This window comes from Nerophis ophidion, linkage group LG07 (assembly GCF_033978795.1).
Source record: "Nerophis ophidion isolate RoL-2023_Sa linkage group LG07, RoL_Noph_v1.0, whole genome shotgun sequence".
NCBI classification, from domain to species: domain Eukaryota; kingdom Metazoa; phylum Chordata; class Actinopteri; order Syngnathiformes; family Syngnathidae; genus Nerophis; species Nerophis ophidion.
This window is the reverse complement of record NC_084617.1, coordinates 53,824,945-53,850,128: the sequence shown is the minus strand read 5'-3', so window position 1 is coordinate 53,850,128 and position 25,184 is coordinate 53,824,945. Positions and strand designations below refer to the sequence as shown.

General features: G+C 39.3%; 2 protein-coding genes across 7 annotated transcripts in view; one reads left to right on the top strand and one right to left on the bottom strand.

The window, feature by feature from the left end:
- Positions 1-8,188, bottom strand: part of acacb (acetyl-CoA carboxylase beta) — a 63,142-nt gene extending 54,954 nt beyond the window's left edge. For 2 of the 4 annotated variants that reach the window (XM_061906497.1, XM_061906498.1), the window contains exons 1-2: positions 7,280-8,175; positions 1,704-2,196 (exon numbers count right to left, since the gene is read on the bottom strand). In XM_061906497.1, the coding sequence (XP_061762481.1) occupies positions 1,704-2,182 (479 nt within the window). In that variant the 5' untranslated portion in view covers positions 2,183-2,196; positions 7,280-8,175. Of the gene's footprint in view, positions 1-1,703; positions 2,197-7,279 lie in introns of all 4 variants that reach the window. The other 2 variants (XM_061906500.1, XM_061906499.1) reach the window with 2 other exon arrangements.
- Positions 8,189-8,772: 584 nt separating this feature from the next.
- The window catches only part of pole (polymerase (DNA directed), epsilon), a 52,990-nt gene continuing 36,578 nt past the window's right edge, over positions 8,773-25,184 (top strand). The window contains exons 1-15 of one of the 3 annotated variants that reach the window (XM_061906495.1): positions 8,773-8,814; positions 8,913-9,017; positions 11,230-11,365; positions 11,462-11,542; positions 15,271-15,315; positions 15,386-15,478; positions 15,558-15,712; positions 19,009-19,153; positions 19,243-19,323; positions 19,400-19,507; positions 19,584-19,694; positions 19,777-19,862; positions 19,928-20,047; positions 24,856-24,988; positions 25,054-25,167. In XM_061906495.1, the coding sequence (XP_061762479.1) occupies positions 8,950-9,017; positions 11,230-11,365; positions 11,462-11,542; positions 15,271-15,315; positions 15,386-15,478; positions 15,558-15,712; positions 19,009-19,153; positions 19,243-19,323; positions 19,400-19,507; positions 19,584-19,694; positions 19,777-19,862; positions 19,928-20,047; positions 24,856-24,988; positions 25,054-25,167 (1,476 nt within the window). In that variant the 5' untranslated portion in view covers positions 8,773-8,814; positions 8,913-8,949. Of the gene's footprint in view, positions 9,018-11,229; positions 11,366-11,461; positions 11,543-15,270; positions 15,316-15,385; positions 15,479-15,557; positions 15,713-19,008; positions 19,154-19,242; positions 19,324-19,399; positions 19,508-19,583; positions 19,695-19,776; positions 19,863-19,927; positions 20,048-24,855; positions 24,989-25,053; positions 25,168-25,184 lie in introns of all 3 variants that reach the window. The other 2 variants (XM_061906496.1, XM_061906493.1) reach the window with 2 other exon arrangements.

Genomic DNA, 25,184 nt, shown 5'->3' with positions numbered 1-25,184 from the left:
GATGCCTCCATGGTTTGATTACACATTTTTGGGACTCATGCAAAACCCATATACACAAAAACAGGTACCAATATCTAAGAAAAATTGGTTTTGCATAATAAGTCCCCTTTGAATTAGCACAATAATTAGTGAAAAGAAGTAGTAACAGGTCTACATTATTGTGGATACATTTGCTTAGAAAAACAGACAGGTTTTATGTTACCATGAACATGATGTTCCATAAACACATAAGGTTTATATTCACCTTATTTCTTAAGTATATTTGCTCATGCAAAATTACATAATTAATAATACAGATTTAAATTAATGATATTTAATTGTGATTAATTGAAATTACATAATCAATAATATGGATTTAAATAAATTATATTTAATTGTGATTAATCAAAATCTATCCACTGCAACCCTGTGATTAAGCTAATTAGAACAATTAATCATTTGACAGCACTAATTAAAACAAATAAATATTAAATATGAAAGTGTATTGCAAAGCCTTCCACTTAATAACAAGTAATGATAGAGTTGTACTGATTTCCATGTGGATCTGCTTACTTCACTTAACTTTCAGAGTATAATTTTCTTATTTTCCTATCTTTCAAGAAGTGTTGCACAAAGTCAAAAGTAGCCTTTTGTTACTTGCTGAACTGAGCTCTTAATATGTTGGATGTTTTGTGTACCATTAATATCATGCACCACATTATATTAATTACAAAGACTATTTGTAGGTGTCCTTTGCCCCGTGATTGGCCGTGCTTTGACCTGTAGTCACAGGACAAACTTAAAAGAGGCTCTGGTTTCAATAATAGTGTGAGGGGGTGTGCAGTGGCCGACAATAGCACAGGTCAGTTTGTTGCGGTCAGGTGATAAGGGGCACTTTCTGTAAACATAGCAAGTAGGACCACAAAAACACTCACTGGCTGAGGGCAGAATTCCCACAAAGTGAGGACACACTAATCAAGACAAACTGTTACTGAGATGTAGAGGTGTGATAAATAATATATGTTTAGATGCATCGTAATTCGGGCATGAAATAAAATATTGTAAACTCTGATAGTAAACGTCAATAATGGATAATCGATTTATTTATTGTAAATAAAGACAGTTCTCTATTTTGGTGAGCCACCTCACCAAAAGATCCAACCAGCTCCTTTATTATAGGGCAACTATGTTGCTGTTTTGCACACATTTCCATTATTTTTATTAAATGTGATGTGAACTATTTAATTGTTTCTAATTACAAAACCACTGTTTTTAAAAGTTACAAGTGATAAACGCTTATTTAGTGAAACAAAAACAAATGTAAAACTGCAATATTGTACATAAATATTTCTACAGTGTTTTGTAAATTGTACAGGGTTGCTTGTTATTTTTATTGGATAGTAGTCTGTTTATTTCAATTGTTAGTTTTTCCTTTATTGCCTCTTGTGTTATTTTACCCCATATTTGTTCCCACAACCGCACCTTAAGTTGGAGTCTTTAATCTCGTTATATGCAAGTATAATGACAATAAAGTCTATTCTATTCTATTCTATAAATTAAAGATGCATCAATAGTCGAGTTTTAATCGAATACTAGCTCCTGTGTCGTAATCGTAATCGAATCGGGAGGTGCCCAATGATTCCCACATCTACTGAAGTGTGCAAGTTTACACTTACATGTTTGACTCAACACACTATACAAAACATTAAACAAAACTATCTTACTTCATGCCTGAGGAACTGGACTGTGGATCTTCAGAGGATGCCTGATGACGAGAAGATTTGGCGGTGCAGTTCGATGGCTGAAACGCTCCACTCGGTGGTTTGGCTATCAACGGCTCGTCGTCTGAAGAATTATCCTCCGATGCTCCCAGAATAAACTTGAGACGCTCCTTCGCCTCGGGCCCGGATCTAAGCATTGGTGCTTTGGTTCTTAAAGTTTTTGGGGTGATGATAGGCTCATTCACATGAGGTCCTACCGATGAACTGGGAGCCTGGAGATTGTTATTCTCCTGGTGTGTTGACACACACAGTTTGTCTGGATGAGGGGAGTGTGCAACAGGCACATCCTCCAGTAGTGCAGGAGGACCGCTGCCTGATGACATTTCCTCTCCTTTCTCGGGCACTGATGCTGTGCTGCTTTTAATCCTCCGCAGAAGAAAAAAAATCCATAGGATTAATCCTAAAACTGCTAATGTGAGCATTCCCAGACATCCTCCTGACAATAAAGGGGGGAAAAAAAGAATAAATTAATTTTAAAAAGTCCATCTAAAATGTGAGCAAATATTCAGAGAGCAAAATATAATGTTTACAACTATTTGCAATTAAACTAACAAAAAAGATAAAGAAAATATTCCAATCGTAAAAAATATTAAAAAATACAACATTATGTAAACTTGCTCTAATGAGATCCAGTACAAGAGCTATGACAAATATTCTGTCATCCTAAAGCTATTATAATTCAGTTTAAAATGGCACTCTCACAGAAGTACTAAATGACACTATATTTCAGGGTTGTCTTCAACCCTAAGGATTTTCATTTTGCCCAGAGTCAATGATCAGTCGAATCTTCGGCGTTCTTTTGAAGAGAAATAAACAGATAGCTGAGATAGGCTCCAGCACCCACCGCGACCCCGAAAGGGACAAGCGGTAGAAAATGGATGGATGGAGCAGTGTATACTTTTCAGTAACGTTTCAGTAACGTCACACGGGTGTGCTCTAGCACATTTACGGGAATATATTAAATATATTTATAAAAAGGAATATAGTCTTTCAATAAAGTGAACTAAACAAAGATCTGATTTGCAACTTTTTATCCCTCAAAAAAAAAGTAAAGCACAGTTTATGGTGTTCTTGGCTCTATCGCAGCACCAATGGGACATCAAACTTGACTAAATAGAGGAAGTAAACCAGCGGAAGGATCATTACCTTTGCAAAAGAAGCGCTAAATCACCGTGGCGAGGTGGTGCATCCCAGCCCGGTTTTCTGAAGGCCGACGGCGGGTTTCGGTTTGCAAACTTTGTGTCTAACAGCAGCTCGCCCTGACGAGCCTCGACTACATGCCACATGTAGAAACATCTCCCCACCACAATTGGTGAAATGTTCTTGCTGGCAGACAAACAGATTTAAGAGATACAAGAGGGCAAAACACACCCAGCTGTTTACGTGAAGTCACGCGAGGTTTGATATCTGACGGTTTGACAGCAAAGATAGTGGACCCAGACTCTACCGAATCAAATTGTCAGATATTTGACTTATTTGAAAACGGTCTTACAATTTATTTTTCATGTCATGGTTGAACTGGGCTAGGAACATATCCAAGCATCTCTTGTATAAAGTCTCATTAGACTGTGCAGGAGTACTTAATGTTGTGGCTAGTGCCCTGACTGTACACACGTCTATATTCACTTGCCCTATTTTCCTTTACTTTACTGCTAATCCTGTCACATCACTTAGCTAAACAGAGAAAATAAAACATTACAAACACACTGTATGATGCACATCAGTTCTATATTGCTGCAAGGAGCAAATGCAACACCAACTATTGTATTGGATCTCATTGTGTACCAAAAACATACTTGTAATACTACTGTATACACAATTGTTATCGTTTGTCCTTGTCTTTTGAAGTAAGTGAAATAAAAAAACTCCTCTTTGTCCACTGGGTGGCATTGTAGGTTATTACAACCATACACAGCACTGATTAGGACTGACTGCTACATACTATTCTAGTATGTGTTGACATACTCTGAAGTGGTCAGAGGTTATTTGTCCCCTCAGCACAGGGGCATGCTGGATAAGTAGGGTTAGAATTTAATTGGATCAGACTCAACTCTAGAATGCAAAACAGCACAACAAATTATAATGACTGCAAGTAGATATCAAGTGGAACAGTGATTCTCAAACTGTAGTACGTGTATTACAAGTTGCATGCCGAACAGTCAATTTGATATTATAATGCCATGACTGAAGCCAGTGTTACCGTTCAAACTGAGTGCAATGCGGCCAAAAATATTAAATATACTTGGTAAATAAAACCTCTGCTTTGTTTTTAATGAATACTTAGGCCTACTTAGGCATGGCAGCTCCCACCGTCAGTGTATGAATGTGTGTGTGAATGGGCGATTGTGGAAATACTGTCAAAGCGCTTTGGGCTCCTTAAAAAGGGGTAGAAAAGTGCTATACAAGTACAACCCATTTACCATATCAAGCTACAGTATTTCACCGTTGGACATTATGGTGGTAGAGGGAGAGCCAAGTATTTTTGAGGTGGCACTTGGTGGAAAACATTTGAGAACCATTTAAGTGGAGAATATGTCCAGTACAGGCCAAAAGTTTGGACACACCTTCTCATTTCGATGCGCTTTCTTTATTTTCATGGCTATTTACCTTGTAAATTGTCACTGAAGGCATAAAAACTATGACACCTGTGAAGTGAAAACCATTTCAGGTGACTACCTCTTGAAGCTCATCGAGAGAATGCCAAGAGTGTGCGAAAAAATAGTACATAGCAAAGGGTGGCTATTTTGAAGAAACTACAATATAAAGCATGTTTTCAATTATTTCACCTTTTTTTGTTAAGTACATAACTCCACATGTGTTCATTCATAGTTGTGATTCCTTCAGTGACAATCTATATTGTAAATAGTCATGAAAATAAAGAAAACTCATTGAATGAGAAGGTGTGTCCAAACTTTTGGCCTATACCGTATATCCTTTCAAGAAGTTTTCAAAATCCAATATATTCAAACCAGATGTTAATTATCTATTAAGAGAGCATGGAAAAATTAAATGGGCGAGGGTCTCCCTAACGAGGTATGGACAACTGCACTTTCATACATACATAAATGTTCAATAAACAGTAGACCCATGTTAATTCAGTTCAAAGTTATACATAGATTTCATTATTATAAGGTTATGTTACATAAATGATATCCTGCTGTGTCCCCAACTTGTGACAAACGTAAAGTAGATAATGGTATTTTGTTGCATTTATTTTGGAACTGTTCAGTCATTGGTACATTTTGGTCAAGGATGTTCTCTTTTTTTTTTTCTGAGGTTTTCCAAAGCCCATTCTTACCTGACAGAGACTTACCCCTGTTTGGATGTTCAATGGACTCATTAACTATTCCCCTCTACACCTTATCTGCACCCTTAACGGGTACAGTGCTGGCCAAGAAACTCATACTGGCAGAATGGAAGACACCAACTCCTCCATCCTTTCAACATTGGCTACATGAACTTGTTTCAGTTATACATATGGAGAAACTGAGATACAGCGGACAATCCACTCAAAGAAAATGGGAGGACTTCTGGGGCCCTGTGATGAAATATCTTGACTGCAAAAGTCAATAGACTGGTTTGGTCTGATGGTTAATAAATGAATTATTTTTATTTCACAGTTAGAGATGCTACCTCAGTAGAAGCATTTAAGTCCAATCTTAAAACTCATGTGTATACTCTAGCCTTTAAATAGACCCCATTTTAGACCAGTTGATCTGCCGTCTCTTTTCAACTCTCAGATTAGGTGACAACATATGTTGCACTAGCTGTTCAAAGTCGGGACCCGGGATGGACCATTCATCTGTTGCTGACTTGTCTCCACCCAAGACGATCTCCGGCTGGCGCCACTATGGACTGGACTCTCACACTATGATCTAGATCTACTCGACGTCCATTGCACCGGTCGCCCAGGGGTGGGGCCCCCCACATATGCAGTCCCTTCCACGGTTTCTCATTGTATCCCATTATGGTTGAGTTTTTTCTTGCCCTGCTATGGGATCCAAGTCGAGGATGTCATTGTGGCTTGTGCAGCCCTTTGAGACACTCGTGATTTAGGGCTATATAAATAAACTTTGATTGATTTATATTTTCTTGCCAATTATATCAGATTTTGAAAACACCGTATTTTGATACAGTCATGAATATATAATTACAGTTATTCAGTAGTCATAATATACTGTATTATTCAAATACTCCATATCATGTACCAGAAACTTACACATCTAATCACTAGTCACAACTTAGTGGTGGGAACTGAGTCGAGAATGTCGTTGTGGCTTGTGCAGTCCTTTGAGACAATTGTGATTTAGGGCTATATAAATAACCTGATTGATTAATTGTTATCCTTTTTTGGTTATTATTATTTTAATTTATTTTCATTTTGGATTTCACATAGTTCCTGTAAGATTCTCTCAATGGATGTGTGAATGTGTGTGTGAGTGGGGGCGAGGGATTATTTAGTTTGCTTTGGTTTTATTTACTTTGTCGTGTGTGTTTTGTTTTTCCTCTGTTGTATGTTTTGGCAGGTGTTATTTTTGGAAAATAATTAATTAAAAAAAATATATTAAAAAATGATCTATCTGAAGTATGAGCCATATCATATGTGGTAAAACAAGAATGTATGCTTGTACAGAACATTTCTCAGGCAGTGTCTGGTAAACGGTCTGCAACAGATGACATCAGAGCCCAGTGTGGCTACTTCAAATGGAGCAAAGGTCAGCACTGAGGGTATGCAGAAGGCTGACATAGGAAGAAAATAACACTACAGAACAATGCAAGACATGGTAATTAGGAAAATACAGCTAAATTAAATTAAAAGCTCCAAATTAATGTGCTTTACTTACTGTGCATCATTTAGCACTGACCATTTCAAAGTGTCCTTTAAAAATAATTCCAAAGTATTGTAAATTAGGTTTTCCTGTCACCTTAAGTATATAAATAACCATTGAACATTTCAAAGTGTCCTTTAAAATAATTCCAAGTATTGTACATTAAGTTTTACAGTCACCTTACAGGCCTACTGAAACCCACAACAACCGACCACGCAGTCTGATAGTTTATATATCAATGATGAAATATTAACATTCCAACACATGCTAATACGGCCTTTTTAGTTTACTAAATTGCAATTTTAAATTTCCCGCGAAGTGTCGTGTTGAAAACGTCGTGGTATGATGACGCGTGCGTTTGACGTCATCGGTAGTAGCGGACATTAATTTCCAGCCCGATCCAAGCTATAAGCAGTCTGCTTTAATCGCATAATTACACAGTATTCTGGACATCTGTGTTGCTGAATCTTTTGCAATTTGTTCAATTAATAATGGAGAAGTCAAAGTAGAAAGATGGAGGTGGGAAACTTTTAGCCTTTAGCATCACAAACACAGCCGGTGTTTCCTTGTATAAAATTCCCAAAGATGAAGCTTTAATATGGATCAGAACGGTCAAGCGAACATGGATCCCGACTACATGTCAACCGGCAGTTTTCGGTGAGAAAATTGTGGTAATAAGTCGCTTCTTACCGGGGACATCAGCGGAGCTTCCGTCCTGCTGCAGCTGCCGTGAAGTCCCTCAGAGACTATGGCGTCAACACACCCGTGGCCACACCCCTCCGACTTTCAGGTAACATTTAATCTCACTAAAACACTAGCAACACAATAGGCAGATAAGGGATTTTCCAGAATTATCCTAGTAAATGTGTCTAATAACATCTGAATCGCTCCCACTGCAATGGCCTTTTTTTTTTTTCCTAGTCCTTCACTCTAAATTTCCTCATCCACGAATCTTTCATCCTCCCTCAAATTAATGGGGAAATTGTCGCTTTCTCGGTACGAATAGCTCTAGCTGCTGCTGGCTATGATTGTAAACAATGTGAGGATGTGAGTAGCCCTACAACCCGTGACGTCACGCGCACATCGTCTGCTACTTACGGTAAAGGCAAGCCTTTTTTATTAGCGGCCAAAAGTTGCGAACTTTAGCGTCGATGTTCTCTACTAAATCCTTTCAGCAAAAATATGGCAATATCGCGAAATTATCAAGTATGACACATAGAATGGACCTGCTATCCCCGTTTGAATAAGAACATTTAATTTCAGTAGAACTTTAAGTAAATAAATTAAAAACATAGCTTCCTAACTTATACAATACAGACAACAATGCACTGATGTGCAATATGACTTTTTCGTAGAGAAAAGTTTACGTTGACAAAGTAAAGTTATTTTTATAATCAAAACGAACATTAATTAAGGAAATTTAGCATGTATGTCCCGATTGTGGTCTGAAAAAAAGCATTGATTTGTAGTCAGGGTTAAAGATAACGGGCAAGGTTTCACACACAGATACGCTAACAGGCTAGCTAGCAGTAGACAAACTCCGTGCTTAACAAGCCCCGACAGTTAATGAGTAAGACAGCTCTAGGTTGCTCCAAACGCCCCCTTAATATCATTCACTTTGAGTTCAGTTTGCATTTCATAATAAAGTAATGTCACAGGTGTCAAATGCACCTACCAGCTGCCTGCTCCTTGTCAGTCACTCCCCAGTGCACCCCTCCCCCTACATAGTAAACATGTGTATGGCAGCGAAGCTCCTCCCCCACGAGACAAAGCTCAAAGATCGTTTATATTGAGGACTGCTATGCCGGTCCAAAAGAAAACAACAATTAATTATCATGTTCGTGACATGAAAGCTTTTAATGCTTCATGCGCCTGCAACTAAAGCACGTCAGAATCGCTTTATTGCGATTTATGTATATAGCATGAAATCCAAATCCGCAAAAGAAAGTTTATGTAGATCAGTATCCATTCATCCATTTCTACCGCTTGTCTTTTTGGAGTAAAATAATATGGACGTATCCATCCGTAGTTTGACATGCAATCGTTTGCAGCTCCTCGTATGCTACGGCGTTGCCGTTTTATGCGACACACTCGCTCAATATGTTTAAGAAAGTCACCCTGAAGCGTTTGAAGAGTGAGTGCGTTGAATAAAATAAACGATCCTGCTTCAAACCTTCGACGTGACGATCTCGCGGGAACTGGACAGAAAGAGCGCGCCAAACTAGGTAAACGCTGTCTGAGGAACACAAGCGGAAGTTTTTCAGTATCTCAGATATTTACAAATGCTGCTTTTTTTCTCATATTCAACACCACATCGGAGCAGGTGATCACGTTACCGGTTGTAAACCCGACCGCGCAAAATGGTGTTGCAAAATAGCGGAAGGTACAAATCGGACCGCCGAGGTCAAGGTGGAGACCAGGAGAACCAGTAAGTAGTTCTGCGTCCATTATCCACTTACAGGCTGGTGTTGTGCCAAAATGGGAGTGCCTGCCAAAATTGTATTTCGCTAAACCTGCATCCCTTGGCTTCGTCTGTCTACAGCGGATTACTAGGTGTAAGACTAACACTTTATCTTCGTGGTTATTGTAACGCTAAGTGTTTGACATTATTTACCGGTAAGCTTGTATCCATCCATCCATCTTCTTCCGCTTATCCGAGGTTGGGTCGCGGGCGCAACAGCCTAAGCAGGGAAACCCAGACTTCCCTCTCCCCAGCAACTTCGTGTAGCTCTTCCCAGGGGATCCCGAGGCGTTCCCAGGCCAGCCGGGAGACATAGTCTTCCCAACGTGTCCTGGGTCTTCCCTGTGGCCTCCTACCGGTTGGACGTGCCCTAAACACCTCCCTAGGGAGGTGTTCGGGTGGCATCCTGACCAGATGCCCGAACCACCTCATCTGGCTTCTCTCGATGTGGAGGAGCAGCGGCTTTACTTTGAGCTCCTCCCGGATGACAGAGCTTCTCACCCTATCTCTAAGGGAGAGCCCCGCCACCCGGCGGAGGAAACTCATTTCGGCCGCTTGTACCCGTGATCTTATCCTTTCGGTCATGACCCAAAGCTGATGACCATAGGTGAGGAGGGGAACGTAGATCGACCGGTAAATTGAGAGCTTTGCTTTCCGGCTCAGCTCCTTCTTCACCACAATGGATCGGTACAGCGTCCGCATTACTGAAGACGCCGCACCGATCCACCTGTCGATCGCACGATCCACTCTTCCCTCACTCCTGAACAAAACTCCTAAGTACTTGAACTCCTCCACTTGGGGCAGGGTCTCCTCCTCAACCCAGAGATGGCATTCCACCCTTTTCCGGGCGAGAACCATGGACTCGGACTTGGAGGTGCTGATTCTCAGATACAGTTAAGCCTGTATTGCTTAAGTTAAAGTACCAATGATTGTCACACAAACAATAAAAATTTTTTTTTTTAAAGTCACTCCCATGGGAGGTGAGGGGAGCAGTGGGCAGCAGCGGTGTCGCGCCCGGGAATAATTTTTGGTGATTTAACCCCCAATTCCAACCCTTGATGGTGAGTGCCAAGCAGGGATGTAATGGGTCCCATTTTTATAGTCTTTGGTATGACTCGGCTGGGGTGTATCGCAAATATTAGGGCTGGGAATCTTTGGGTGTCCCACGATTCGATTCAATATCGATTCTTGGGTCGCGATTCTATTATATATCGATTTTTATTTTATTCAATGCGATTCTCATCTCGATTCAAAAACGATATCCTGCAGCCACCAAACCGGATCCCTTCAACGCCTTGACTGCGCCTAGAAATTCTGTCCATAAAAGTTATGAACAGAATCGGCGACAAATGGCAGCCTTGGCGGAGTCCAACCCTCACTGGAAACGTGTCCGACTTACTGCCAGCAATGCGGACCAAGCTCTGACACTGATCGTACAGGGAGCAGACCGCCACAATCAGACAGTCCGGTACCCCATACTCTCTGAGCACTTCCCACAGAAATTCCCGAGGGACACGGTCGAAGGCCTCCTCTAAGTCCACAAAACACATGTAGACTGGTTTGACAAACTCCCATGCAACCTCAAGGACCCTGCCGAGAGTATAGAGCTGGTCCACAGTTCGACGACCAGGACGAAAACCACATTGTTCCTCCTGAATCCGAGGTCCGACTATCCGGCGTAGCCTCCTCTCTAGTACACCTGAAAAGACCTTACCGGTGACATTTAATGCCAATTTTACATAAATAAATACACCCAAACACTTTATATATAATATGTGCTCGAAGAAATAAGAGTTACAATTTTATACATCTTCCAAACAAGAAAGGGTTTTTATCACATCAACATCAGACTAACAGCATTCCTTTTAAATCTCATCAGTACCACAGAAAACGCAAACTGTCATTTTTCGGACACAATAAAGGCTTAAATAATGTCAAACACGTAACGTTAAAATAACCACCAAGATAACGTGTTAGTCTTACACCTACTAATCCACTGTGGACAGACGAAGCCAAGAGATGCAGGTTTAGCAAGCGCTGCAGTCTCCTGCGACAGGAAATCAATTTTTGGCAGGAATTCACATTTTGGCACAACACCGGGATGTAAACAATACCAACTGGCTCGCTTGCTGACGTTTTATAAGTAGATGAAGGACAGCAATGTGTTTAACCAAACCAGGGACGATGGTGCGTCCATGTCGGCCCTCAAGAGGCTGGAGCGCAGCCAGTTCACAGACGAGATGGACAGCCGTTTCGGGTTCGATAGAATGAAGGAACCTGGAGAGAAAACTGGCTGGTTGATCAACATGCATCCTGTAGGTCAACAAACACCTCTTTGTGTACTTTTGTCTGGTTTTGTTCACTTAGAACTTGCAATTAAATAGTGAAACATGGTTTATATGCACTTTCAGGCTGAGATCCTGGATGAAGACAAAAGAATGATCAGTGCTGTGGACTACTATTTTTATCAGGAGGATGGAAGCAGGTTTAAGGTGCGTTGTGGAGGAAAGCCTTATGCAGAAAGAGTGCATTGTTTAGCCAAAAAAAGGTAATTGCCTAGATTGTACTAACAAATAGGGAAGGATGCAAAAACAAACCGCTTCAGAAGTTTCTAAAAAAAAATCTACAGTACAGGCCAAAAGTTTGGACACACCTTCTCATTTTAATGCTTTTTCTTTATTTTCCTGGCTATTTACATTATATATTGTCACTGAAGGCATCAAAAGTATAAATGAACAAATGTAGAGTTATGCAAAAAAAAGGTGAAATAACTTAAAACATGTTTTATATTCTAGTTTCTTCAAAATAGCCACCCTTTTCTCCATCGGCCAGGGGGCGTGGTTAAGAGGGGAGGAGTATATTTACAGCTACAATTTACCAACTCGAGTATTTCATATATACATATATATATACATATATATGTATGTATGTGTGAAATACTTGACTTTCAGTGAATTGTAGCTATATATATTTATTTTACTATACATATAAATAAAATAAATAGTTGAATTTCAGATGGCACCTATCAAATACACAGTAATAAAAACACAGTTGTTCTACTAACTGTACTGTGCTTGCTGGTTACTAAAAAAAACAAAAACAACACTTACCTTTCACTATTTGAGTAACCTTTGTACCGCCATTTGCGTACTGGCGAGCGATCTTCGAATCCGGGAACATATCCTTCACGGATTTGTTTTAGACATCCGCAAAGGAGAACGGGATGTTGTTTACAGCTATCAGCGTAGCCATCTTTGTCTCAGCATAAGTTACACCATCGGGTCTCCATTTTGCGAGGTGGCCCATAATACTGGGTTGTGAACAATGTTGCGCTGCGGACGCTTTGTGCTTCGCTGACCGTTCATAACTTTCCGTTCGGCCACCGTGTTCAATGGAGAAGTCTGTTCTACAAAATTTACAGGGAACATACCCCCTCCCCTTTGAACTCTCCTGGATAAACTGAAATACTTGTTTCCATTCGTTTTGGAACTTGGAAGTGTATTTCTTCATTTTGCTTGTCGTCGGTGTAATACATTGGGTTGGAGTCAATAACCAGGCGAGGTGATGAAGTTACGTATCCTTACTGTGGGTTTCAGAACAGACCCCCTCACTTGCCGTCAGGTGCGCAACACGTAAATCGTTGGCCAATCAAAAAGCAACCCCATAACGCTGTAGCCAACATTCACCAGGAGATGGCGACAGACAACATAGGATCACTCTATTACAGACGGCGTCGCCATGGCTGTAACTTCCTCGTTCTTCTGCTTCGTCTCCTTGTGTGTGCAGTTTTTTATTAACATCCGTAGATGTTGTAACGTGATTGGGCAGGCAAGCTGTTTATATAGTGGGAAAGCGGACGTGAAAACAGGCTGTCCCCACTCAGGTCCGGCATGGAGTTGGAGGGGGCGTGGCCTCCAACTACGGCTTAAGTTCGGGAGATTTTCGGGAAAAAATGTATTCCGGGAGCTTTTCGGGAGAGGCGCTGAATTTCGGGAGTCTCCCGGAAAATCTGGGAGGGTTGGCAAGTGTGCACATGACAGTATGGGACGTATGTAAGAAGGTGCGATTGGTTTACGTCTCTGTGAGAAGGAAAGACTAGAAATGGTGAGAAAAGCCTGTAGTGGAATGCCATCAGCTAAAAGCAACTGCGTGAGAACGTATACTCGAAAATTGAGATATAGTCATTTTCTATATCGCAAAGACACAAACCCGCGATATATTGAGTATATCGATATATCGCCCAGCGCTAGTTTCACATCTGAATCGCAATTCTTAATCATCTCGATTCTAAGTCAACTCAAAATTGAATTTTTTTTAATATGAATCCAGTTTTAAAAATAAATTTCAAGAAGTACCTCCAGGCAACCAGAAGGAGCTTTTATATACCCTCTAATCTGTTTTGAAAAAGTTTCATTTTAATTACTATACCAAATAATACATTGCAAGAATCGGTTTGACTAGAGAATTGTGTTGAATCAAGAATTGATTCTGAATCAAATCGTCAACCCTGGAATCAAAATTGGATCAAATCGTTAGGTGCTTATTGATTCACACCCTACAAATACTGTAGGTTTGGGGTTGCTGCAGTCAGTAAGTCAGGTGTTAGTTTAGCAACTGTATGTGCTCAAAGAATGGTTTCAGCTGATTATGTGAATATACCAAATCGACGTGAATATACCAAATGGACATGTTCTATCAGTCGATTTTTTTCCCTCCCTAATGGCAACGGTATCGTCCAAGACCATTTTGTGCTTAAACAAGATTTAGTTTTTGACCCCGTTTCGGTCTTTTATATTATTTGTGGAACCCGCTCGGGGCTATAAGGCTGACTGCAACTTAGTGAGTCTTGCAGTAACCGTCCCTCGCCTCATTGTGCCTCAAAGATTGCGGCTTGTAAAGGTGACTATGTGGGTGGTATTTCACATCTAATGGGCTTTATTCACGTTAAAAATTTTATTTAGTAATTCTTAAACACATTTTAATGATGTAGTAATAAAAATATTATAATCATTCCTACTTCATGGAGATTAATTTACCACGGCCATGCCTGGAACTAAATATTAGTGATAGACGAGGGTGTACTGTACTCTTGGCGAACAGAAGTAGATTTGGCTACGGGAGTCAATAGTGTGTACATAAAAGACGCAACCAATAATAATGCAGTTTAAGTACATTTATACTTAGGTATTAGGAAATTGTAATATTAATATTTTAAAAATTATGTAAAGATTTGCACTACCTTTTTAAATAACAAATGAACAATAACTAAACTACATTGATTCTAACAATTCAGTCCAGTTCAAAATTCATTTGTTTAAATTCCAGATAATGTCCAAAATCTATATGAAACGGTTAAAAACAAATTGATACGTCCAAGAGTGAAGAAAAGTATTTGATATCGCCTGCCGCTGTGAAGCCAATTATAAAGTGCTATACTACTTCTGTATTGTTTGAAAAAGTACGCAAAACCACATAAATAGGCATAAACTATGACAAAAGAAATGTTCTTTAGACATTATATATTTTTGGAAAAGGTTTGGCTACAATATTAACTTAAACAGTGCGGTCGTTTTAGAAATATGTTTGTAGATCTGTCACGAGGACGGCATTTGAAGCAATGCTAAAGGAGCAATTACGTCTATGGGCTTTTGATTGGACGCGGCTGGAATGCTGCTGAACTAAATTGAAACTATAACAAAGAAAATAAAAAGAACACTGAATAAAAGTTTAGCAGAGACGAAGTATAATTGTTTCCATTTGGTCATTCGGTGCATAGAAGTAGAACAAGCAGAGCACGACGACCAGGTGATGATCAGCTACTGAGGTGCACGGTCGCCGTAACCATCTGGCTCTAAACAACTACATAGTGTCCAAGATAACATTCAGGGTCTGTATGTACATGTGAAAGACTGCGTTAGGGAGCATGGGACATAATTTTTGCGCCACAGAGTCCACACCTGAACCCCATTGAGGGTATTTTGGATTGGCTGGAGATAACTAAATCTCAAATCATTATTATCTTGAAGAAAAAAATGATGTGACTCTGGACAGAAATAAATAGTGACATTTGTTGTAGAAATGATGCCACAGTTGAAGTGTGGCCTATTCTAAGCTAAAGGCGGTCTGTCAATATTTTTGGGGTCTAGCAGTTTACATTTTATGTATTTTTACCTACGTGTGTAAATGAATTGTTACCTAATTGTATCTGGTCTGTTTATAGGTTGCGCTCCCTTTCAAGCCTTATTTTTATGTTGCCACAAAAAAGGTAAGTGGGCATGGAATAGAGTTTTTGTCAAAGCCCAAAATGTGTGATGACTCATAGAACCCTTTTGCAGAACTGTGAAAGAGAAGTTATCTCATATCTGTCAAGGAAGTTCCAAGGGAAAGTGTCCAAGCTTGAAATTGTCCCTAAAGAGGATCTTGATCTGGTGAGAGGAATTTTTGCTGTCTAAAAAGCCCTCACTCTCACAAAATATCTTTAAACTGCTCTTCTCTGTTGTTGCCCAGCCAAACCACCTGGTTGGACTAAAGCGAGGATACATTAAGCTGTCATTCAGCACGGTAGATGACCTCATGAAGGTAAAGCGGGAGATTTCTCCGGCAGTGCGAAAAAACCGAGAAAAAGAGCAGTCCAATGATGTCTACACTGCGATGTTATCAAGGTATTGGGGATGTTTTTGTTATTTTTGTGCAACTTCCTATTTATATCTTTTAATACCTATACAAATGACTTGGTAATGATTTTTAATTGTGGAAAAAGTGCTTATTTTATTGGAACAGCAACATGTGCTCTGACAGTAACGTGGCAGATTGCAATCATATTTTATTGTGAGGCCACACACAAACACAACAGACGATATTCTCTGCCAGTTAGGCTCAACATAACACCTTGACATTAAAATACCAGTTTAAAAATTAATACATGTGGTACATTATTTAGGAGCTTAATTAGTTATTTGACAAAGCTCTTAACTCAAAACACCTGAATCTCAAAATACTGTCGCGCATTGAAATTAATTGAACTCAATTTAATTCAGGTGTGTTCAATCTATTTTCACCAAGGCCCACATAACGAAAAGTCAAAATATGCGGTGGCCATTTCAATATTCTTTTATTTTGTAAAAAAAAAAAAAAAAAAAAAAAAAATGCTGAAAAAAGACATTACATATATTTAAGACAAAACAGTGACCAATTTATTAAATGTTTGTTTGATATACTGTACTTTTAACGTTTATGATTTCCCATTTACGCGTTATTTTGATATTATTTGTATTTCCTTGACACATGTTTGCTACGAGTGTTCCGTAAAGCACCAACTTGGTGAGTCTGCATAAAAGAAAGCAAATACTATATGAGCAAAACCAAAGATTTAAGTTTTTACCTAAGGCAACAATCATATATGAAGCTTACAGCACATCCACAATATTGACATCTATATTTGTATTTTGATAAAGACAGGGAAAACACGCTACTCGTAAACGGTGCGTGCAACAGCAACAAACATCAGTGGACGCAATGTTAAATTATGAAATGCAACCTTACCCGTGCATAAACGAGGCATATTTATCCGGTAGAGTCTTGATACCAACTTCCTTGACCCAGCCACACACAGAGAAGTTGTAGAGCTCCATGCTTTTCCAAGTTTCTATCGGTTTTATCGTGTAGAATGGTATCTGGAGCACAATAATTCGATATGTCTGAGAATGTAATAGCACTCAAAAAAAATTTTTTTCATTAAGCCTAAGATTAGTTTATTTCAGGATCAAGTATATGGATCTCTTCCATTGCATAGTTAGATTTTTATGCTCATATCTGCTTTTTGCTGGAAGATATAGGGCCCTTGTGTACTCAGATAGTTTGCGCGCCGCTTGCTGTACAACAGCCATCTTAGATTAGTCGACCACCACTGATTTTCACTTCCGGGAAGAAGTCACGTGTCAGAATACCTGCTGTTGATTAAAAAAAAACAAAAAAAAAAAAACAGTAGAAATGTAAGAAAAAGAGCAAAAACACTTATGTAATGACTAAAAGCTGAAATGTTAATAACAATGCTTTGCCACCTATAACACAAAGCTGACACATTTTGATGTATAATTCTGTTTGTAGCCTTTTTTTACAAAATAAAATGTCCCCTAAATAATGAGACTTTTTCAAATTTTGCAACAGCTTTTCAGCTTTTCATCATTACATTTAGTCATTTTCTCTTTTTTTCCCCTACATTTTAACTGTTGTGTATTTTTCCAAAAACATGTGTTGCGCAAAATTTGATGGATGACTTGCTTTGAAATCATGAGTCAAGCCGATCTCTGAGTACTTATTTTGATTTTAACAACAATGTGTTTGCAATGTAAAATTGGATCAAGTTTAAAATAAATAAAATTGCTTGCATTACATGTATTTTTTTCTTTATGGAAAGTTGAATACATTCAGTAAGAAGACACATATTAATTACAGGCTTTCGCGGGCCTCATAAAATGTTGTGGCCTTGATTTTCACTCACGTGTTGTAGAGTGAACTTCTGCGGTATCTACTTCGAGCTTTTCAATATTTTCATTGATAATTGTTTGCTGGTTAGATGTTATTTTAACATCATTGGCTGATTGTATCACCTCATTCTGCTTATGTACGGTGCAGACTGGCAGTGATATGCTCAAACTGCTACACCAAGTTTGCTACATGCTGTCATATTTTTGATGAATACAGCAATACGTACAAAACCCAAAACCAGTGAAGTTGGCAGGTTTTGTAATTTGTAAATAAAACAGAATACAGTTATTTGCAAATCCTTTTCAACCTATATTTAAGTGAATACACTGCAAAGACAAGATACTTAAGGTTCGAACTGGTAAACTTTGTTTCATTTTTGCAAATATTAGCTCATTTGCAACATAATTTTTTCCATGGCCCCCCTGCCTATTTCAGCAAGACAATGCCATGCCTCATTCTACACGTGTTACAACAGCGTAGTAAAAGAGTGCGGGTACGAGACTGACCTGCCTGTAGTCCAGACCTGTCTCCCATTGAAAATATGTGGCGTATTATGAAGCCTAAAATAGGACAACGGAAACCCCAGACTGCTGAACAACTCAAGCTGTACATCAAGCAAGAATGGGACATAATTCCACCTAAAAAGCTTCAAAAATTGGTATTTTTAGTTCCCAAACGTTTATTGAGTGTTGTTAAAAGGAAAGGTGATGTGACACAGTGGTAAAAATGCCCGTGCCAACTTTTTTGCAATGTGTTGCTGCCATTAAATTCTAAGTTAATGATTATTTAAAAAAAAAAAAATCTCAGTTCGAACATTAAGTATCGTGTCTTTGCAGTCTATTCAATTGATTATAAGTTGAAAAGGATTTGCAAATCATTGTATTGTTTTTTTTTTACAATTTACACAACGTGCCAACTTCACTAGTTTTGGGTTTGTACTTTAATTCAATAAATATCACCTATTTTTTCTCACCATTGTCTTTCACACTCACTCTCTTTTTTCTAATGTGTGGAAAACAAAGTTATGTTGATATCTAGTTATAAGCTAACGATAGCGAGTAAGACCAGATATTTTGGTTGAATTTTACAGGGTTCACTGTGACATTTGTTATGCCACCTAAAGACGGGGAATCTTGTTACTCAAATTTTTGCTTGTAACTTGAAGCATAACAACGAGGAAACTACAAAAAAAATACAGTATTTAACCATTTTTGATTGTGTAGGGATCAAACCGTTCATTCATGACTGCAATTAATACAAATACTATATTCCCATTCACAGAAAGTGATTGTAAGACATTAGGGAGGGCACCATTTGCACTCTGTGGCAGAGGGAATGGTTCCATAATGACACCAAAAAATATTTTAATCAAGAGTTGCAACAACAAAATATTACAAACTTTCAAGGAAATAGCTGTGTGCTGTTAATGCTGTAATTTTGATGGGTTCATGTGCCCTTGCTGGCTTTGCAGCGCTCTATCAGGCGGGAACGTGACCTCAGCTGAAGAAGACGGGATGTTCAAGAGTATTTCTGACCAATTAGACAACATTGTGGATATGAGGGAGTACGACGTTCCTTACCACGTGCGCGTGTCCATCGACCTCAAGATCCACGTGGTGAATACACACGACTACTGTAGATCTTCAGAATATATGACAGCATGCTTGCAAGAGCTTATCATATTATTATTTTTTTTCTTCCTCAGGCTCACTGGTACAACGTTCGATATAGAGGCAGCACTTACCCACCGGAGATTGTACGAAGGGATGATCTTGTAGAACGACCTGTAAGAAGATTGTCGTGTTTTGGATTGACATCCTATAGTTATATAATATATATGAACGTATCTTTCTTTTTTTCAGGACCCAGTTGTTTTGGCTTTTGACATTGAGACGACCAAACTTCCACTAAAATTCCCAGATGCCGAGACAGACCAAATTATGATGATCTCATACATGATAGATGGACAGGTGTGTTTAATATCCTGCCTACTTATATTTAAAGTTGTGTTTTGCATTGTTATAACTTACTGATTTCCTCCGAAAGGGGTTTCTGATCACAAACAGAGAGATTGTCTCTGAGAACATTGAGGACTTTGAGTTCACCCCCAAACCTGAATATGAAGGTCCTTTCACTGTTTTTAATGAGGATAATGAGGTCTGTTTATTTGCATGATACATTTATTATAATAACAAAGTAGTAGGCGTCATTGTAACAAGATGTTTTCTAATAACATCAGGCGGCGCTTATTCAGAGGTGGTTTGATCACGTTCAAGAAACCAAGCCCAACATCTTTGTCACCTACAATGGAGACTTTTTCGATTGGTGAGCAATTTCCTTTTTCTGTCGCCACACGCATTCTTTATGATTTTTTACTGCGATTCTTGCAGGCCTTTTATTGAAACGCGAGCATCGCTGCACGGACTGAGCATGCACAGGGAGATCGGTTTCCAGAAGGACAGCCAGGGAGAGTACAAGGCCAGTCAGGCCATCCACATGGACTGTTACAGGTTTGACACCATATGACACCACAGAAAAAAATAAAGCACAAAATTGCAAGTCGATAAATTAGCCTGATTAGTGTTCAATCAATCAATCAATCAATGTTTATTTATATAGCCCCAAATCACAAATGTCTCAAAGGACTGCACAAATCATTACGACTACAACATCCTCGGAAGAACCCACAAAAGGGCAAGGAAAACTCACACCCAGTGGGCAGGGAGAATTCACATCCAGTGGGACGCCAGTGACAATGCTGACTATGAGAAACCTTGGAGAGGACCTCAGATGTGGGCAACCCCCCCCCCTCTAGGGGACCGAAAGCAATGGATGTCGAGCGGGTCTAACATGATACTGTGAAAGTTCAATCCATAGTGGCTCCAAGACAGCAGCGAGAGTCCCGTCCACAGGAAACCATCACAAGTGGATCAGCAGCGTAGAGATGTCCCCAACCGATACAGGCGAGCGGTCCATCCTGGGTCCCGACGAGCGGTCCATCCTGGGTCTCGACTCTGGACAGTCAGTACTTCATCCATGGTCATCGGACCGGACCCCCTCCACAAGGGAGGGGGGGACATAGGAGAAAGAAAAGAAGCGGCAGATCAACTGGTCTAAAAAGGAGGTATACTCAAAGGCTAGAGTATACAGATGAGTTTTAAGATGAGACTTAAATGCTTCTACTGAGGTAGCATCTCAAACTGTTACCGGGAGGGCATTCCAGAGTACTGGAGCCCGAACGGAAAACGCTCTATAGCCCACAGACTTTTTTTGAGCTCTAGGAATCACTAATAGGCCGGAGTCTTTTGAAAGCAGATTTCTTGCCGGGACATACGGTACAATACAATCGGCAAGATAGGCTGGAGCTAGACCGTGTAGTATTTTATACGTAAGTAGTAAAACCTTAAAGTCACATCTTAAGTGCACAGGAAGCCAGTGCAGGTGAGCCAGTACAGGCGTAATATGATCAAACTTTCTTGTTCTTGTCAAAAGTCTAGCAGCCGCATTTTGTACCAACTGTAATCTTTTAATGCTAGACATGGGGAGACCCGAAAATAATACGTTACAGTAATCGAGACGAGACGTAACAAACGCATGGATAATGATCTCGGCGTCTTTAGTGGACAAAATGGAGCGAATTTTAGCGATATTACGGAGATGAAAGAAGGCCGTTTTAGTAACGCTTTTAATGTGTGACTCAAAGGAGAGAGTTGGGTCGAAGATAATACCCAGATTTTTTACAGAGTCACCTTGTTTTATTATTTGGTTGTCAAATTTTAAAGTTGTATTATTAAATAGGGCCCTGCGATGAGGTGGCGACTTGTCCAGGGTGTACCCTGCCTTCCGCCCGATTGTGGCTGAGATGGGCGCCAGCGCCCCCCGCGACCCCGAAAGGGAATAAGCGGTAGAAAATGGATGGATGGATGGATTATTAAATAGAGGTCGGTGTCTAGCAGGACCGATAATCAGCATTTCCGTTTTTTTGGCATTAAGTTGCAAAAAGTTAGCGGACATCCATTGTTTAATTTCATTAAGACACGCTTCCAACTGACTACAGTCCGGCGTGTTGGTCAGCTTTAGGGGCATGTAAAGTTGGGTGTCATCAGCATAACAGTGAAAGCTAATACCGTATTTGCGTATGACGTCACCCAGCGGCAACATGTAGATGCTGAAGAGTACAGGGCCAAGGACCGAACCCTGGGGAACTCCACACGTTACCTTAACATAGTCCGAGGTCACACTGTTATAGGAGACGCACTGCATCCTATCAGTAAGATAAGAGTTAAACCATGACAGGGCTGAGTCTGACATACCAATTCGTATTTTGATACGCTCTAATAAAATATTATGATCGACGGTATCGAAAGCAGCGCTAAGATCGAGGAGCAGCAACATAGATGACGCATCAGAGTCCATCGTTAGCAATAGATCATTGGTCAATTTTGCGAGGGCTGTCTCAGTCGAGTGATTTGCCCTGAAACCGGATTGAAAGGTTTCACATAGATTGTTAATCGCTAAGTGCTCATTTAGCTGCTCTGCAACAATTTTTTCGAGGATTTTCGAAATAAAGGGAAGGTGAGACACCGGTCGGTAGTTTACCATGAGGTCAGGATCGAGGTTAGGTCTTTTAAGGAGAGGATGAATAACCGCTTTTTTGAATGCAACGGGAACAGTGCCCGAGGAAAGTGATAAGTTTATAATATTGTTGTTGATGTTTTACGTTGCAAGGTTTTGACAATTGTGTGCAAAAATTTCTTTTTTTAATAAGACCTCACAGCAGCCCTTTGAGACACTAGTGATTTATGGCTATATAAGTAAACATTGATTGATTGATTGATTGATTGATTGATCTGTCATCTTTACAGAAATCTCCAAAGTTTTTTGTTGTTGTTTTTACTTTTGTTTTCAGTCCAGCCTTGGCTAATATTTAACAGTACTGAGTGACACTCTAGTTAGTGTTTGTCATTGGAACAAAACCACAAATCAAACGGTGGTCAAAGACTTTTGAACAGTATTATATAATTTTTTTTAAACAGTAGTACCTCAGCTTACGAGCTTAATTGGTTTTGTGACGGAGTTCTTAACTCAATACACTTGTATGTCAAATCAACGTGTCCTATTTAAATTAATTTAAATACATTTATTTGGATCTTGGCCACATCAAAACAGTCCAATTAGAACATGTAACATTCCTTTTAAATGAGAAAAAATAACTTTTAGATAAGAAATATTGGATGAAAAACAATATAATAGGAGGGTGTTTCTTAACCATAGTGCCGGGGCCTATTCGTGGGCCACAAGCGTGTATGTGCTGCTACAAAACATGTGTTTCTCAGCTGTGGTCTGTACAAACCGCAGCGGTAATCAGTTGTAATTCACATTTCCACCACTTGTTTCAATAATGACAATATCAAACACACCAGGGAAGTCTAGAGCTAACGTATTAAAGAGGTTTTTTAAATGCAAAAAGTATGATTAAACTTGTGAAGCTGAGTTTTCATTTACGCTTGATTTTTGACAATTTAGTTGTGAAACATACTCATCAATAATTCACTTTATGTATTATAGCAAAACAAAACAGTGTGTAAATTAATTTTTCATATTTATTTTTCTTAATGGGTCTGACCTAGGCCTAAGGTTTATTTGTTAAATAAAGTTATAATTATTGAATATGATTAAAATCAAGAATTTAACATTTTTAACTCAGAGTTATATTTGAGTGGGCCAGAGGCCCTCTCTGTATTAGAAAAGTTGGACCCCGAGGTCAAAAAAGTTAATAACCCCTGCAGTAGTATATAGTAAAAACAACCTCAGTAGTTTTATGAAGTTATATAATAATAATGTACAACATTTACTTTGGAGAGTGTGCTTTAAAATTATCTGTCAAATAAACCATCAGCAGCTTTTCCATATTTTCATCAAAAAATGTCCGCTGTTTAATATTATTTTTACATTCTTAGCTGCCATTAGACTCATTTTGCCTAAGTATTACGCAGACTAGCAGTGATACACTACAATTGTTTTCCCAAGTTGGCGACACACTTGTTTTTAAGGATTTCTTTCTATATTTCTAAGAATATCATCCGTTTCTTCTCTAAGCACACTCCTTCACACCCACTTTCTTCCTGGAGATCAACAGAAAAAAGTTATCTTATGCTAGGGCTGGGTGATATTGGCTTATATTAATATCGCAATATTTTTATGCCATATTACGATATACGATATATGTTACGATATTTTGCCTTGGCCTTGACTGAACACTTGATGCATACAATCACAGCAGTATGATGATTCTATGTGTCTACATTAAAACATTCTTCTTCATATTGCATTAATATATGCTACTTTTAAACTTTCATGCAGAGAGGGAAATCACAACTAAGTCAATTGACCAAAACTGTATTTATTAAATACTTTTCATTCTCTCACGGGTGACTTTTTAAATGAAAGAACAAATGAATAGTTTTTCTACCTTTTTGTAGTAACACTTCTGCTGCATACTTTGCATATGGCTGTTGTCTGCTGAATATCTTCCCACTTGAAGCCAAACCCACCGCCAGTTGATGGATCCCCTGCTCTTTATTTTGGGCATTTATTGTTTTTCCTCCATTTGTGATCAGTTTTGCACCTTCTCTCTCTTGTATTGTCACAAGCTCCGCTCCGCTCGACCTGCCTCAGCTAACGTTAGCCATGCTGCTACCTCTCTGCTCGGCGAGAGCGTATGACGCTAGACGCGCGACAGTATGTGACGTATGTAAGAAGGCGGGCTTGTTTTATATCTCTGTGAGAAGGAGTGAGAAACGCCAGTAATGTAATGCCCCCAGCTAAAAACAACTGTGTGAGAACATATAATCGAATATTACGATATAGTAATTTTCTATATCGCACAGAGACAAACCTGCGATATATCGTTTATATTGATATATCGCCCAGTCCTATCTTAAGCTATAGGCTATTACTAGCACGTAAGATCAGATGTTTTGGGCAGATCTTACGGTGTTCACTGTGATATTTGCTACGCCAACTAATGGCAGGGATGTTTGTAAGTCAAACTTTTGTTTGCAACTTAAATAACAATTAGCAGAGAGACAGCTCTTATCTCAAACACTTTTTAGTTGAGGTGATCTGAAACTTTGCACTACTTGTCCTTAAGTGTTGAATCTAACAAACATTTTGAGTTTAACTAATTCTAATCACCCATAATATTTCTTCAGCATTTGATGCATCAATATTTTATTTTTGTTTCTTTAAATGCTAGAAAAGAGGTAGAGTTACAGCATAGGGCCTGATTTATAAGCCTGTTTCTCTCGTGTGTTAGGTGGGTTAAGAGAGACAGCTACCTACCTGTGGGTAGTCAAAATCTAAAGGCTGCAGCAAAGGCTAAACTTGGCTATGACCCCGTGGAGCTGGACCCAGAGGAGATGTGCCGCATGGCAACAGAGGAACCACAGGTATGGGAATGCATCGGACATTTTCAGCTCATGATGAAGAAATGCAACCTTTTTTTTCTTGTCAGACTTTAGCCACCTACTCTGTGTCAGATGCAGTGGCTACATATTACCTCTACATGAAATACGTTCACCCCTTCATCTTTGCATTGTGCACCATCATCCCTATGGAGCCTGATGAGGTTTGTTTACTCAATTT